At 44.8% G+C, this 17,085-nt stretch overlaps 1 protein-coding gene across 2 annotated transcripts in view; it reads left to right on the plus strand.

Annotated features, from left to right (window-relative positions):
• Positions 1–17,085, plus strand: part of LOC137352709 (guanylate-binding protein 1-like) — a 51,869-nt gene that overhangs the window by 16,024 nt on the left and 18,760 nt on the right. For both annotated transcript variants that reach the window (XM_068018444.1, XM_068018443.1), the window contains exons 5-12: positions 567–736; positions 4,031–4,255; positions 5,662–5,819; positions 7,844–8,072; positions 8,516–8,643; positions 9,217–9,326; positions 10,350–10,537; positions 11,191–11,433. In XM_068018444.1, the coding sequence (XP_067874545.1) occupies positions 567–736; positions 4,031–4,255; positions 5,662–5,819; positions 7,844–8,072; positions 8,516–8,643; positions 9,217–9,326; positions 10,350–10,537; positions 11,191–11,433 (1,451 nt within the window). The remainder of the gene's footprint in view (positions 1–566; positions 737–4,030; positions 4,256–5,661; positions 5,820–7,843; positions 8,073–8,515; positions 8,644–9,216; positions 9,327–10,349; positions 10,538–11,190; positions 11,434–17,085) is intronic.

The raw sequence follows: 17,085 nt of genomic DNA on the forward strand, positions 1-17,085 counted from the left end.
TGTCTGGAGCATTAGGGCTAGCACCGCTCTTCAGGGCAGAATGGCCTGTTTGTGTGCTGCAGATTCTGTGTATTTGTATGTAATTTTATTAGCCTGATTGGTCTGGTTGGCCTCATCCCGATTTCCCCTGGTGCTGACCATGTACCCCCTGGATTCTCACTGAGGAATCTCTGCTTTATTCCAGACACCAAACCACGATAGTTGTCCCATTGTGAAGATGTTTGAGGCATGGTGTGAATATGGAAGGGGTTTTATTTTGTGGGGGTGTGAATATTAGTGTAGCTGCAGTCTGGGGCTAATGCAAGCAGTGGGAATTTCCAGGGTTAATAATTAACCCTATTGGTGCCACAATGATCAGTGGCATTAATCTGGGGGTCCAGTGTAAAACGTAGACACATAGAGGAGTAGATGGGTAGACGTGCAGTAAATTCCGTGTAAAATGAGATCTTGATCTTACACTGTGCTGATAGTTGGGGGATTTAATACTTTAACCAGCCATAATAAGGTGGTGAATGGTACATTTTAGGATGTGTCCCTTTTGTCTCTTTCCCTTAATCACCAAACAGCTTCTTCACAAAGCTTTGCGACTATGTTCAGATAGGTTCAGATGCTGATGAAGGTGGCAAATGCCCCGAATTTCTCTGGTGTGTTCGGGACTCTGAGCTCGTGCTCTGGGTGGACGGTTTCAGGTTGATTGCAGATGACTACCTGCTGTCTATTCTGACCATTGAGAAAGGTAAGCACTGTAAGAATCCAGAGAGAGCTCGGTACAAGCACTGAGCAACAAGCAGCAAGAAAGCACCTTTGTAAACCAGCTCTCAGAGTCCCTGATGTGTCCGAAAAGCACTTCACAGACAGTGGAGTTCTGTTTTTGAAGTGTGGTCACTATTGCAATGGAGGAAAGGTGGCAGGAAATGTGTGCACAGCAAGATCCCACAAATAGGAATGTGATAATGACCAGATCATCTGTTTCAATTATGTTGGTTGAGGGATAAATATTGGCCCAGAATAGCGGGAATGATTCCCCTGCTATTCTGCAAAATAGTGCTGATAGGATCTTTTCCATCCACCTGAGAGGGCAGATACGCACTGAGGTTTAATGTCTCCTCTGAAAGACAGCCCCTGTGACAGTGCAGCACTCCCTCTGTACTGACAATCCGACAGTGCAACACTCCCTCAGTACTGACCCCTCCAACAGTGCAGCACTCCCTCTGTACTGACAATCCGACAGTGCAACACTCCCTCAGTACTGACCCCTCCGACAGTGCAACACTCCCTCAGTACTGACAATCCGACAGTGCAACACTCCCTCAGTACTGACAATCCGACAGTGCAGCACTCCCTCTGTACTGACAATCCGACAGTGCAACACTCCCTCAGTACTGACCCCCTGACAGTGCAGCACTCCCTCTGTACTGACAATCCGACAGTGCAACACTCCCTCAGTACTGACCCTCTGACAGTGCAGCACTCCCTCTGTACTGACAATCCAACAGTGCAACACTCCCTCAGTACTGACCCCTCCGACAGTGCAACACTCCCTCAGTATTGACCCCTCCGACAGTGCAGCACTCCCTCTGTACTGACAATCCGACAGTGCAACACTCCCTCAGTACTGACCCTCTGACAGTGCAGCACTCCCTCTGTACTGACAATCCGACAGTGCAACACTCCCTCAGTACTGCCCCTCTGACAGTGCAGCACGCCCTCAGTACTGCCCCTCTGATAGTGCAGCCTCTTGAGCCTGCTGCACAGGAACAGGAGGAGGCCATTCAGCCCAGTTACACAGGTACAGAGGAGGCCATTCAGCCCCTCAAACCAGTGGCACAAGAACAGAAGAAGGCCTTTCAGCCCATCGAGCCTATTTCACAGGAACAGGAGGAAGTCATTCAGCCCCTCAAGCCTGTTGCACAGTAACAGGAGGAGGCCATTCAGCCCCTCAAGCCTGTTGCACAGTAACTGGAGGAGGCCATTCAGCTGCTGCAGCCAGTTTCCACAGTTCAGTTCAATCATGGCTGATCTTGTCAACTCCAGTTACCGATCTCAGATCTTGCTACCTTTACCAAACAAAAATCTATCAAGAGACGAAAATAATTTCAAAATATACATGAGACACCCTGAAACCATGAGCACTCAGAAATTACAAACAGCAAATCGTCTTTGATGGACTAATCACCTTTTACTATTTCAATCACACAGAAATTAAAACACAGCCTGTTGCAATGCTGCTGTTTCTGTAACTTTCACTTAGTTTGGGTCACTGGCCATTGCCCTTGCAGGTCACCTCCTTTCTGCCTGCCTGAGGTCAGTATCTGGCTGTCAGTGCAGCACGGCAGTGGATTTTTTGAAAGGAATGGCTTTTTTTTGTGACTCTATCCCTGGGACTGAACGCTCACAAGTCTCCATCCTGGGAATAGAGGACGTTCTCTGCTGCATTGCATGCTGGGTGAAGAATTCGCCATTCCACTGAAATTTTGATCGGGCGTGCACTGATCATTTCGAAAATAAGAAACAGCTGCAGAAAAAGGACAGGTGACGTCGATCCCTAATGTGTCCGTAATTCATAGATTTCATCCCTCCTTGTTTCTTGTAACCTTCTGCAGCCCCTACACCCCTCCGAGATCTCTGTGCTCCACTAATTCTGGCCTCTTGTCCATCCCCCAATTTGAATTGCTCCACCATTGGCAGCCGCGCCTTCAGCTGTCTGTACCCTAAGCCCTGGAATTCCCTCCCTAACCCTCTCCGCCTGTCTACCTCACTCCTCCTTTAAGGCCCAGTTTGTCAAAATTTTGTTTGATAATCGTTCCTGTGAAGCACTTTGGAAAGTTTTACAATTATAAAGGCACTATATAAATGCAAGTTGCTGTTCTTGTTGTATGAGTGTGTAGTTGGTTGTTTTATGAACATCAAAGTTAGGAACTGGGGAAGGCCATTCAGTCCCTCGATCCTACTCCACCATTCAATAAGATCATGGCTGATCTTCTATCTAAACCCCACCTTCCCGCACTATCCCCATATCCCTTAATTCCTTTGAACCCAAAAATCTATCAACCTCTGTCTTGAATATACTCAATAACTGAGCATCCAGAACCCTCTGGGGTCGGGAATTCCAAGGATTTACAACCTCTGAGTGAAGAAACTTCTCCTCATCTCAGTCCAAAATGGCTGACTCCTTATCCTGAGACTGTGACCCAGTGTTCTGGGCTCTCCAACCAGGGGGAAACAGTCTCTCTGTATCTACCCTGTCAAACCCTCTAATAATGTTGCATCTTTCAATGAGATCACCTCTCATTCTTCTAAACCCCAGGGAATATAGGCCTAGTTGACTCAATCTCTCCTCGTGGGACAATCCCCTCATCCCAGGAACCAGTTTAGTGAACCTTCATTGCACTCCCTCTAGGGCAAGTATGTCCTTCCTTAGATAAAGAGACTATAACTGTGCTCTATAGGTGTTGCCTCAACGATCTCCGGTATAATTATGGCAAGACATTTTTTACTCTTCTCCTCAAATCCCTTTGTAACAAAGGCTAAAGTATCATTTACCTTCCTAATTGCTTGCTGTACCTGCATGTCAGGTTTCTGTGATTCATGTGCAAGGACTCCCAGGTCCCGCTGAATGTGAACGTTTTCCACTCTCTCACCATTCCTACCAGTGTGGGTAACTCCACACTTCACCACATTGTATTCCATCTGCTATGTTCTTGCCCGTTCACCCAACCTGTCTAGATCCCTCTACAGCCTCATTGCATCCTCCTCATCGCTTACTTTTCCACCGAACTTTGTATCATCAGAAAACTTACATTACACTCAGTCCCCTCATCTAATTCATTAATATGGGAATAATGTATAGGAATAATATAGGAATAATGTATAGGAATAATATAGGAAGAGGCGGGCAGTTTGAATTCTACTGGGAGGAGTGGTGAGTACTTTTTTTTGATTATTCCTCTGTGCTAATATTCAAGTGATTGCATTTAATTTATTCCTTCCATCTCAATAAAGTCACTGAACAACTGCTTATGTTTTGCAGACACCAGTGGCTCTTCAGTCAGTCACTACCTCGAGAAACTCTTTCGCAAACGCAAGTGTTTTGAATTCTGCCATCCGTGTCCAGACGCTGGAGGAAAGAGTATGAGCGAGGTCCTGGAGGGGGAGTTGGACCGAGATTTCCAGATGCAGACGGAAAGACTGAGGGGCCACGTTCTGAACAGCCAAGCAAAAACCATCATGGGAGGCCACAAGATTAATGGGCAGAGTATGTTTCCCCTTCTTCAACCCGTGGGTCAAGTGCCATTCGCGATTTTGTTACCTCCCAGACTCATCTATTCCAATTCTTTCCTGACTGTCTCCCCCACCTGCCACCGTCGTAAACGTCAGCTCATCCAAAACACTGGTGAGAGTATCCTTGAACCAACTCCCATTCACCCATCACTCTTTGTGCTCTTTGACCTATCTTGACTCCCAGATTTTAAATTTCTCGTCCTTGTTTTCTGATCCCACCATGACCTCCTCACCCTCCCTATCTCTGTAATTTCTCTAGCACTACGATCCTCTGAGATCTCTGGGCTCCCCCAGTTCTGGCCTCTTCTGCATCCCTAATTTTCATCACTCCACCATTGGCGGCCCTGCCTTCATCTGCCTGGGCCCCAGTATGTGGCTCTCCGACTCTCTCTCTCTCTCTCTCCTCCTTTAAGATGCTTCATACAACCGACCTCTTTGACCAAGCTTTTTGTCACCTGTCCTATATCAGAATACATGGTTCAGTGTCAATTTTTGTCTGATAATGCTTTGTGAAGCTTCTTGGGACATTTCACTACATAAAGGCGCTATATAAATGCAACTTGTTGTTGATGTATGAAGGGAGGGAAACGGTGCTGGGGGAAAGGAAAGGAAGGTTTGTTTCCAATGGCCATTAAATGACATCAACATTTGATTCATTAAAAGACAGAGCAGAGGCGATACAGGCAAATAAAATTCAGGCAAATGGGTAATGTTGGTGCAAACTTAATTTGACATGATGCTTTATATTAAATAAAACATAAAAGGTTAGGTTTAAACTTCAGTTGATTCAGGGGTTTAGTAGAATTTTAAATACTGTAAATTTTAATAGTTCGTCCTCAGGATGTCCCTGTCACTGGCCAGGCCAGCATTTATTGCCCATCCCTAATTGCCCTTGAGAAGGTGGTGGTGAGCTGCAGTCCATGTGGGGTAGGTACTCCCACAGTACTGTTAGGAGGGGAGTTCCAGGATTTTGACCCAGCCACAGTGAAGGAACGGCAATATAGTTCCAAGTCAGGATGGTGTGTGACTTGGAGGGGAACTTGCAGGCGGTGGTGTTCCCATGCATCTGCTGCCCTTGTCCTTCTAAGTGGTAGAGGTCATGGGGTTGGAAGGTGCTGTTGAAGGAGCCTTGGTGAGTTGCTGCAGTGCATCTTGTAGATGGTACACACTGCTGCCACTGTGCGTCGGTGGTGGAGAGAGTGAATGTTTGTGGATGGGGTGCCGATCAAGCAGGTGGCTTTGTCCTGGATGGTGTCGAGCTTCTTGAATGTTGCTGGAGCTGCACCCATCCAGGCAAGTGGAGAGTATTCCATCACATTCCTGACTTGTGCCTTGTAGATGGTGGAGAGATTATGTGATACACTTTCAAATCTGTTTCAGTGTTCGGTAGATTGGTTGAAGCTTGTGTGAGCTGTGTATCCAATAACCAAATGATTATCCTGGAGAATCTCCGTGATGTTGTCCTGTGTAAGAAGCCAGTTGTGGAACTGGATAAAGCTACTGTTGGAAAAAGGGTGAAGACAGCCAATCAAATCAAGGTATCAATTTACTGACCTGTACTAGACCAACAGAGTACATTAATCTAAATAGTATACGATCGAATGCCAGTGATAAATTTTATTAATTGCGACTGAAAGTATAAGTGAGTTATATGTCTGTATACTTACAAGTAGGATGTCCATCCACCAGAAACAAATGATCTGATCATTCATTTCATTGTTGGCCTGCAGCTCTAACAATTTGCTCAGTACCACTTCCATGGCAATTGTAATTTTCTTGAGTTCATCCCTCCTTTCCATTTCCTGATTTACAGCTATTTCTGGGATGATACTTGTATCCTTTATGGTGAAGACCAATGCAAAATACTTGTTCAATTCATCTGCCATCCCTTTATTTTCCCTTATTAATTCCCCAGACTCACTTTCTATGGGACCAACGCTCACTTTGTTAACTCTTTTTAAAATATCTATAGAAACTCTCACTATCTGTCTTTATATTTCTCACCAGCTTTCTCTCTTACTCTAATTTTTCCCTCCTTATTAATCTTTTAGTTGTTCTTTGCTGCTTTTTATATTCTGTCCAATCTTCTAACCTGTTACCCATCTTTGCGCAATCATATGCTTTTTCTTTAAGTTTAAACTATATTTAACTTTTTTAGTTAACCACAGATGGTGGGTCCTGGCCTTGGAATTTTTCTTTCTCGTTGGAATGTATCTATTCTGTGTATTTTGAAATATCCCCTTAAATGTCTGCCACTGCATCTCTATTGACCTATCCCTTAACCTGATTTGCCAGTTCACTTTAGCTAGCTCTGCTTTCTTCTTCTTCTTCTTCTTCTTTTGGGCCTCCTTCATGCCCTCATAATTGCCCTTATTTAATTTAAAAATACTAGTCTTAGACCCACTCTTCCCTCCCTCAAACTGAATGTAAAATTCAATCATATTATGATCGCTGCTGCATAGGGGCAACTTCACTATGAAGTCATTCATTTATTCAAACTCATTGCACAATACCAGGTCTAGTATAGCCTGCTCTCTGGTTGGCTCCAGAATGTGCTGTTCTAAGAAACTATCCTGAAAACATGCTATGAACTTCTCATCGAGGCTACCTTTGCCCATCTGATTTTTCCAATCTATATGTAGATTAAAATCCCCCAGGATTATCGCAGTACCTTTCTGACGAGCTCCCATTATTTCTTCCTTTATACCCTGTCTTACCGTGTGGATACTGTTAGGGGCCTATACACCACTCCCACAAGTGACTTCTTGCCTTAATCATTTCTCATTTCGACCCAAACCACTTCTACATCCTGGTTTCCTGCACATATGTCATCCCTCTCTATTGTGCTAATACCATCATTAATTAACAGAGTCACCCCTCCACCTTTTCCTGACTTCCTGTCCTTCCTAAAGATCATGTACCCTTCAATATTCAGGTCCCAATCTATGCCGTCCTGCAGCCATGTCTCCGTAATGGCTATCAGATCGTATATATTTATTTCGATTTGCACTATCAGTTCATCTGTTTTGTTTCGAATGCTATGTGCATTCAGATACAGAGCCTTTAGTTTTGTCCTTTTATTACTTTTGTAACCTCTAGCCTTGGTTTACTGATTTACTCTTAGATTTGTACTCTCTGTCCCTTCCTGTCATGGTCTGTTTATCTTTTCCTGTATTAATACCTTTCCCTCTTGCCTTGTCTCTGCTCTTGGATTTAGCACATCTTCCCAAATTTGATCCCTTGCCCCCACTACTTAGTTTAAAACTGTCTCTACTTCCCTAGTTATGTGACTTGCTAGAACACCGGCCCCAGCACGGTTCAGGTGTAGGCCGTCCCATCGGTACAGCCCCCACTTTCCCCAGTACTGGTGCCAGTGCCCCACGACCCGGAACCCACTTCTACCACACCAGTCTTTGAGCCACACCTTCATTTCTCTAATCTTATTTGCACTACTCCAATTAGCAATTAACTACCTGATCATACTCCAATAGACTATTGCATTCATCTCGCCTTCCTTTAGTAGCTGGAAAGTGAGTGCATTGTAATTTTCTCTGTGCATTAGATGGAAAGAGTTCTTCCCCTCACAAAGCCAAGTGGAGGCCGTGCCCTTTCCAACATGGAGCAGCCCGTGTGTTTGATTGAGAACAGCGATTCTGGTGAACTCCGGGTCAACCAAGAGGCTGTGAGCATCCTGTCGGAGATCAGCCAACCGGTAGTAGTGGTGGCCATAGTGGGACTGTACCGCACCGGCAAGTCCTACCTGATGAACAAGCTCGCCCGGAAACAGAGAGGTACAAAATTCTAAACTTCAGAAATATCTTAGCAACTACCGTGTGAGAGTGGAGAAATGGCCTTGCCCAGACATTGTCTCTTGTTACTGACACCACGAACAAACCACCATTGTATAGATTTCCATCTTAACATCTGTAGTCTTGTTTCCTCTCTTTATCTCTCTCCCTCTTGATCATTCTCTCTTTATCTCTCTCCCTCTCTCTCTCTTTGTCTCTTTCTTTCTCTCTCTTTCTTTCCTTCTCTCTTTTTCTGTTTCTCTTCCTCTCTCTCTCACACTCTCTCTTTCCCACCCTCTCTCTTTCTCTCTCCAGTTTATCTCCCTTTCTCTCTCCATCCCAATGGCCTTAACCTTTGGGGCTCTGCTGAACGATGACCTGAATGTTCGAGAGCTGTGATTCTGTGAATCAGTAACTGTCTTGTGTTTTTCCCAAATACAATCCAGGTTTCTCATTGGGATCCACCATTCAATCCCAGACCAAAGGGATCTGGATGTGGTGTGTGCCTCACCCACTAAACCCTGACCACTGCCTCGTATTACTGGACACTGAAGGACTGGGTGATGTGGAGAAGGTGGGTCATCCTATCTCTCAAACCACTGCTGTGTTTGATGGATCACTGACAACATTCTGTTCATCCGAGGAACGCACTCGGGTTCTATTTTACCTATTAGATGTTGCAGGACAGGCTGCGAAGTAGGGAGGGTCAATGGTTTAATATTCATCAACTGATCAGTCAGCATGCTTTGCTTTGTGACTTGCACTGGAGCATCGGAACAGGAGGAGGCCATTCAGCCCCTCGAACCTGTTGCAAGCAACAGGAGGAGGCCGGCCATTCAGCCCCTTGAACCTGTTTCAAGCAACAGGAGGAGGCCATTCAGCCCCTCGAACCTGTTATACAGGAACAGGAGGAAGCCATTCAGCCCCTCAAACCTGTTGCAAACAACAGGAGGAGGCCATTCAGCCCCTCGAACCTGTTACACAGGAACAGATGGAGGCCATTCAGCCCCTCGAACCTGTTACATTGGAACATCTGTTTTGCATTCTCTGCTTGAAACAAGGTAATGTGCCAGTGTTGTGTCCATTGGAGAAGGGGAGGTAATTGTGGGAAGTGGTTCAACATATGTGTATTTCCGTCTCTCTACAGGGTGATGAAAAGAATGACTCTTGGATCTTTGCTCTTGCTGTGCTGCTGAGCAGCATGTTGGTGTACAATAGCATTGGCACCATCGATCAGTACGCTGTGGAGAAGCTGCAGTATCCTTTGTGCATTGCTGGCAAGACAATACTCCCTTATTTCAGAGTAGACGTCTGCATTAAATAGGAGAGAGAACCTGCATTGATATAGCACCTTTCACAATCTCAGGACCATCAGCAAGGCTGGCTTTGTGATGCCATTCATGGTCCAATAGTCACTTGATCCTGACTGTGGATTTTGAGGTGAAGAATCCTGACTAGGGCAAAGTGTCCAAGTTCAGATAAAATGAGAGGGTTTGAGCTTGTGACAAATTCCACGTGATCTTTTGTTGTGAACAGTTGATAATCGCAGTGCACGGACAATTCCTGATCATGACTCTATCCCGAGATGTTATTGAGGCCACGTCCGCCATTTTACTTGTAGCATTGTCTCATAAAATGGGAGCTGAATGTTCCTAATTATCAATCCCCCTCCCCCACTCCCCACTCCTACCCCATGGGTTCTGGGCCTCCACACCAGCCAGTGGTCAGTTTAAAGCAGAGTGTTTACTGTTCAATTCCTCAGGTCAAGGCAGGTTCAAACTCACCTGGGGCCGCTGTCCTGTCCAATCACATGCCTGGTTTTCTACAATCAAACCAGAGAGGAGTAGCTGTGAAATAGCCAGCCAGTTCACCGATGACCCTTTAGGACAGGAAACCTGCCGTCCTTACCCATTCTGGGCCTATATGTGACTCCAGTCCCATACCAACATGGTTCACTCTGAACTGCCCTCTGAAGTGACCTAGTGAGTAAGTGGCTGTGGTTCAAGAGGGCCACTGGAGATGGGCAATAAATGGCAGTCTTACCAGTGACATCGATATCCAGAGAATTAATAAAAAAAACACAACTAGATCCTTATTAATAAATTCACCCTTTCTTGCAGCAAACACATTTTAGCTTTATTGCTTATCTGAGAGGAGGCAGTTCCTCGATACACGATCACTCACACCCTCCAGCTCTGGACAGACAATCACTTTACTCTGTCTGACGCCTGCTAGACTCTCCCACCCCCTCTGTAAACCCATTCCTTAACTACTGTTCAGTTACATCACAGAACTGACTGAGCTCATCAAAGTGAAGTCAGCGGGAGGGGACGACGAGTCCGTGGAGTTTGCCCGGTTCTTCCCGGCCTTTGTCTGGTCTGTTCGAGACTTCACCCTGGAGTTGAAGTTAGCTGGCAGGGAGGTGACGGAGGATGAATACTTGGACAACGCTCTCAAACTGAAGCCTGGTGAGTGCGGGACAGGCAACACCCGAGTGACTGAAGGGCCCAGCAGTGTTAACCCGAGTTCGAGACCATTCCAATAATTCAGTTATCACCCCCTCCCCCCCCGAACCCACCTCCCTCAGTGACATAGTGTTACATTGCTCTGTTTTCAAACTGCAGACTCATTGTGCCCAAGCTGATCCATGTTGGTGTTTATGCTTCACATGAGCCTCCTCTCACCCTGAATTCTTCATGGATTTGAGTCAGCATGGACTCAATGGGTCAAATGGCCTCCCTCTATGCCGTGAATGACTGACATCTTGTATTATAACTACTGATCCAGATCACCAGGTAAAACTAACCTGCTCTTCTTGGAAACAATGACCTTAGGATCTTTTACATTCACCTGAGATGGCAGACAGGGCCTCAGTTTAATGTCTCATCCAAAAGACCGCACATCTGACAGTGCAGCACTCTCTCAGTACTGACCCTCCAACAGAGTAGGGCTCCCTCAGTACTGGCAACAGGAGTTTCAGTCTGGACTTAAACTAACAACCTTAGGACTCAAAGGTGAGAGAAGTACCCACTAAGCAATGGATAACATACCTGATTGTTGTGGGTTTGGTTTTCACATTTGAAGAGTTGATTTTTTTTGTGTCTATTTCCTTTCCTGCCAGGCTCGAGTAAAAAGACTCAGGTCTACAACCTACCCAGGGAATGCATCAGGAATTACTTCCCCACCCGGAAGTGTTTTGTGTTTGACAGACCAGCTGATAAGGAAGTAATGAAAGATATGGATCAGATTCCAGACTGCGGCCTAGATCCAGATTTTGTGCGACAGGCCCAGGTTTTTGTGAAGTACGTTTACAGCATGGCGCAGATAAAGAGACTGAAAGGAGGCTACACAGTCAGCGGGAGATGTAAGTACCGGAGTTCAGAGTTCAGGACAATGCGATCAATACGGAGGATGAACCAAGAGATAGGAGAGATCCCGAGTGTGAGGGTGAGGGTCAGTGTGCCTTACTGATATTCGGACAGTTCCAACATGTGCCTGTGCTGGTTCTTTGAAAGACCTATTCAGTCAGGCCCATCCCCCCGCTCTATCCCCATAGCCTTGAAACTTTCATTCATCAAGTACTTATCTAATTCCCTTTTGTATGTTACTCTTGTATGTTTGTTTGGTACGTTGCCACCTTAGTTAGTCTAGCTAGAGATTCTTTAGTCCGGAGTAGTTAGAACATTATATTAGTTACATTATAACTACACCTTACACCAATCTGTGTGACTCCTATAAAGGCACACTACATCTATCTTCAGTCTTTCTTACATGTGATCTCTTACATCATTATGGTCGGAGGTATTCTTTACACTTTCTTAACATTAACCCTTTCAGACCCTTATACTCCCCAACTCTTTATCTAAATATATATTTCCATACATTCACTTTTTATTTACATACTACCCCATCTCCCACCAAGTCTCTGACTGCATCGGTTCAATCTGTCAGGAGGTTTCACTCTCTCCCTGGTCTTGTCGGCAGATGCGGAAGATTGGTAGTCTTTCTCTGATCCCTCTTTTCTTGACTTGGACGACTTTAGAAACATAGACATAGAAACATAGAAAATAGGAGCAGGAGTAGGCCATTCGGCCCTTTGCACCTGCACTGCCATTCAATGCGATCTTGGCTGATTGTCCAAACTCAGTATCCTGTTCCCGCTTTCTCCCCATATCCCTTGATTCCTTTAGTCCTAAGAACTATATCTAATTCATTGAGGTTTGTAGTATCCGGTGCTTCCTGAATTTCCGGTTCAACAAGGGGAGTAGAGACAGCCCTGGTAATTATAGACCTGTGAGCCTTACTTCGGTTGTGGGTAAAATGTTGGAAAAGGTTATAAGAGATAGGATTTATAATCATCTTGACAAGAATAAGTTCATTAGCGATAGTCAGCACGGTTTTGTGAAAGGTAGGTCGTGCCTCACAAACCTTATTGAGTTTTTCGAGAAGGTGACCAAACAGGTGGATGAGGGTAAAGCAGTGGATGTGGTGTATATGGTTCAGTAAGGCGTTTGATAAGGTTCCCCATGGTAGGCTATTGCAGAAAATACGGAAGTATGGGGTTGAAGGTGATTTAGAGCTTTGGATCAGAAATTGGCTAGCTGAAAGAAGACAGAGGGTGGTGGTTGATGGCAAATGTTCATCCTGGAGTTTAGTTACTAGTGGTGTACCACAAGGATCTGTTTTGGGGCCACTGCTGTTTGTCATTTTTATAAATGACCTGGATGAGGGTGTAGAAGGGTGGGTTAGTAAATTTGCGGATGACACGAAGGTCGGTGGAGTTGTGGATAGTGTCGAAGGGTGTTGTAGGGTACAGAGGGACATAGATAGGCTGCAGAGCTGGGCTGAGAGATGGCAAATGGAGTTTAATGCGGAGAAGTGTGAGGTGATTCACTTTGGAAGGAGTAACAGCAATGCAGAGTACTGGGCTAATGGGAAGATTCTTGGTAGTGTAGATGAGCAGAGAGATCTTGGTGTCCAGGTACATAAATCCCTGAAAGTTGCTACCCAGGTTAATAGGGCTGTTAAGAAGGCATATGGTGTGTTAGCTTTTATTAGTAGGGGGATCGAGTTTCGGAGCCACGAGGTCATGATGCAGCTGTACAAAACTCTGGTGAGGCCGCACCTTGAGTATTGCGTGCAGTTCTGGTCACCGCATTATAGGAAGGATGTGGAAGCTTTGGAAAGGGTGCAGAGGAGATTTACTAGGATGTTGCCTGGTATGGAAGGAAGGTCTTACGAGGAAAGGCTGAGGGACTTGGGGTTGTTTTCGTTAGAGAGAAGGAGGAGGAGAGGTGACTTAATAGAGACATACAAGATAATCAGAGGGTTAGATAGGGTGGACAGTGAGAGTCTTTTTCCTCGGATGATGATGGCAAACACGAGGGGACATAGCTTTAAGTTGAGGGGTGATAGATATAGGACAGATGTCAGAGGTAGTTTCTTTACTCAGAGAGTAGTAGGGGCGTGGAACGCCCTGCCTGCAACAGTAGTAGACTCGCCAACTTTAAGGGCATTTAAGTGGTCATTGGATAGACATATGGATGAAAATGGAATAGTGTAGGTCAGATGGTCAGCGCAACATCGAGGGCCGAAGGGCCTGTACTGCGCTGTAATGTTCTAATTCTAATTCTAATTCTAACAGCTGATTCGTCCAACTGTATGATCAATTGACGTCTTTGATGAATAGGAATAAGTTCTTAGTAAATAAGATCGCTGTTGATTTTTCTGTCTCTGGAGAATTACTCCTCTGTCTTGGTCTCGTACCTTACCTTTTGTCCTTCTGACAACTTTGGTAGGTTCCTGGTACAGTATTTCCTGTTATAATTATGGGCTTGTTTCTTTTGGTAAGACTTTTCTCTGTCTTGAACTCTCTGATACTCCTGGATTTGTAGTCCTGGAAGTAATTCCTTGGGTAGAATTGGAAGTTGCGTTTGAAGTTTTCTCCCCATTAGCAGTTCGGATGGTGCTAATCCACATGACAATGGATTGTTCTGTAGGTCAGAAGTGCTGTTTGAAAATCTTGATTTTTCTTTAACAGTGCTTTAATAGTTCTGACTGTTCGTTCACCTTCTCCATTAGATTGTGGATACCTAGGGGAACTTGTTGGATGAATAAATCGGCATTTTTCTGCAGAGTGCCAAAAGTAATTGTTTGCAAATTATGAAACAGGCCCTTCAGCCCACCGAGTCTGTGCCAACCACCCGTTTATACTAACCCTGCAGTAATCCCATATTCCCTACCACCTACCTACACTAGGGGCAATTTACAATGGCCAATTTACCTATCAACCTGCAAGTTTTTGGCTGTGGGAGGAAACCGGAGCACCCGGCGAAAACTCACGCAGTCACAGGGAGAACTTACAAACTCCGCACAGGCAATACCCGGAACTGAACCCGGGTCCCTGGAGCTGTGAGGCTGCGGTGCTAACCACTGCGCCACTGTGCCGCCCAAGATCTCCAAGATATCTACATGGAGTGACTCTGGAATCACCAATCTCTCGTCATATTCCAGCAAATTGTCCACTATGGTAAAGTGCCTTCTGTGTTTGAATAAGATTTTCATCCTCTTACCCTTGGGACTCTGTCATGGCCAACCTTACTTGCAATATTAGTGGACATAGATGCATTCTTCATCTTGCATGACGAATTTGTTGGATAGAAACAGGAAGTAGGAATTTGCTAATGGCTTTTGTCTTTTTCAGGACTGCCATTATGCCACGATTGCTGACAATGTGCCCTAAAAAACAAATAGACGTTTTTGAAAACTTGCATTTCTTATTGAGTGTTATGCCTTAATCCTGCAGACGAGTCAAACCTGCTCTGACCCTTAGGTTATGTTCTTCAATGGACTTACCATGAACTCAGATGTCATCCATATGACATATTACACCTTCAAGGCCCTGTAGAATATTCGACATAGTTTTTTGGAATATTCCCAGTGATGATGTGATACCTAAAGGAAGACGGTTAAAACAACATCTTCTAAATGGAGTAGTGAAGGTTGTCAATAACCTTATATCCAATGTAACCTGCCAAAAGCCACTATTCCCGTCAAGCTTCGTGAAGATGGTACTTTTGGATAACTTTGCAAACCTTTCATCCACTGAGGACATTGGATGGACTTCTCGTGCCACAGTCTTATTAAATTGAGTTAAATCAACACAAATGTGAAGATCACCGTTAGATTTCGGAACTGGAACCATTCCCGAACACCGCTCTGTAGGTTCAGTGACAGGAGAAATGATTCCCATCCTGCTCACGTCTGCTAGTTGATGTTGGATGTGCTTCAATTAGTGGGTGTGGAATCTTCCTCGGCCGGAAAAGACAAACTGGTTTAGCATCTTTCCGCAAAGTAATACCATACTTGGTCTTCAGTCTCCGTAGACCAGTAAGCAATTGTGGGAATTCCTCTTGGAAGTGTCCCCTGGATTCTTGTTGCTTAACTTCTTCTACTTTCCTTTATATCGACCTTCATCGTATAAAGAGAGAGAATTCCTGATTTCTTAGAACAGACAAGTGTTTCTGATATCTGCTCTCCCTTGTACTGAAGTGTTGCCTGTAGCTTGCCTTTTATTTCAAGTTCAATTCCTCTTGGGTCATGCAACTGAGTTTCTGTTGGTTGCAGAAAGTGTGTTGATAAGCACGGCTCTTTGAATGATAAAACCTGCTGTGGTGTCGAGTTTTAAAATTAGTGATATATCCACTGACAGATATATTTGCAGACTGAAATGCTTGATTAGGATCATTGATCTCACCAAGAAAGTGTTTCAATTGCTCTCCGGAAGTAGGTGGTTTAACTTCATTAACCACTCTATTCTTGAATGCTTTTTTCTTCCGAGCTTGAGAGGGCTGAGATTTAAATTTGGCACATTTTACCAAAATGTCCTCTTTTCCTACAGCAGAAGCGTTCTGCTCTATTTGCAGGACGTTGTTGGTGTCTGAGGGTACTTTTACAGCCACATCGCTGGCAGGGTTTAATGATGTCTTTAGCTCCCCCATCCCCCCCCACCCCACCCCCATCACCCCAGTGTAACTTTTCTCCTGGTGCCTCTTTTTTCAGTCCTCTTGTTAGGAGGAACTGTGTGGTCGCTGGAGGTTTCCTGAATCAAGGTCTTTCTTCACCTCGCAGGATTGCTGTGTTGTTCTACTGGACCTCTGCTTGTCTCACTAGCTGAATAGCCTTTGTCCAGGGTGAGGTCTTCTTTAGACTGCAATAAATCTGATAGGGATTGATCAGCAATAACCACCACAATGCGGTCTCTTATCAATGCTGCTTTAAGATATCCATATTCACACCTTCAGCTATCCTGTGAAGGTCATTGATAAAAGCATCGACTGTTCTGGACCCTTCTGTTGAATCTTGCTGTTTCCAAAATCTTATTGCTCCGCAAGTTGAAATTAGAATCAAAAGCTTTTTAAAACTTCCTTGAACTTGGCAGATATCTCATTTAATACCTTAATAACATCATCTGCTATAGCCCCAGTAGAATGCAAGAATGTATTTATTAACTTGCTCTGCTTCAGACTGGCTGTCTAATTTAGAAGCAATTCTGTATCTGAGAAACCTTTTTCACCAGACTGACCAATTCTGGGTTTGATTTGGTCCCTCCATGTGTCTTAACCTCTCTGGTTTTGAGAATTTAAGCTCCATTGCTTCAATTTGTTCTACTTTCACGTTTGAGTTTTCCCCTCCAGTATCAGAAGTTTTCTGAGCTTTTTCAGCCCTGTGCCCGCTATGGCCAATGTTTCTGCCTTCGAAATCTCGTCTGTCCTCGATCTCACCGCTGATCACCATATTGTTTAGTTTAGTGATACAGCACTGAAACAGGCCCTTCGGCCCACCGAGTCTGTGCCGACCATCAACCACCCATTTATACTAATCCTACACTAATCCCATATTCCTACCAAACATCCCCACCTGTCCCTATATTTCCCTACCACCTACCTATACTAGGGACAATTTATAATGGCCAATTTACCTATCAACCTGCAAGTCTTTTGGCTTGTGGGAGGAA

The sequence above is a fragment of the Heterodontus francisci genome, chromosome 39 (genome assembly GCF_036365525.1).
Source record: "Heterodontus francisci isolate sHetFra1 chromosome 39, sHetFra1.hap1, whole genome shotgun sequence".
Classification (NCBI taxonomy): Eukaryota; Metazoa; Chordata; class Chondrichthyes; order Heterodontiformes; family Heterodontidae; genus Heterodontus; species Heterodontus francisci.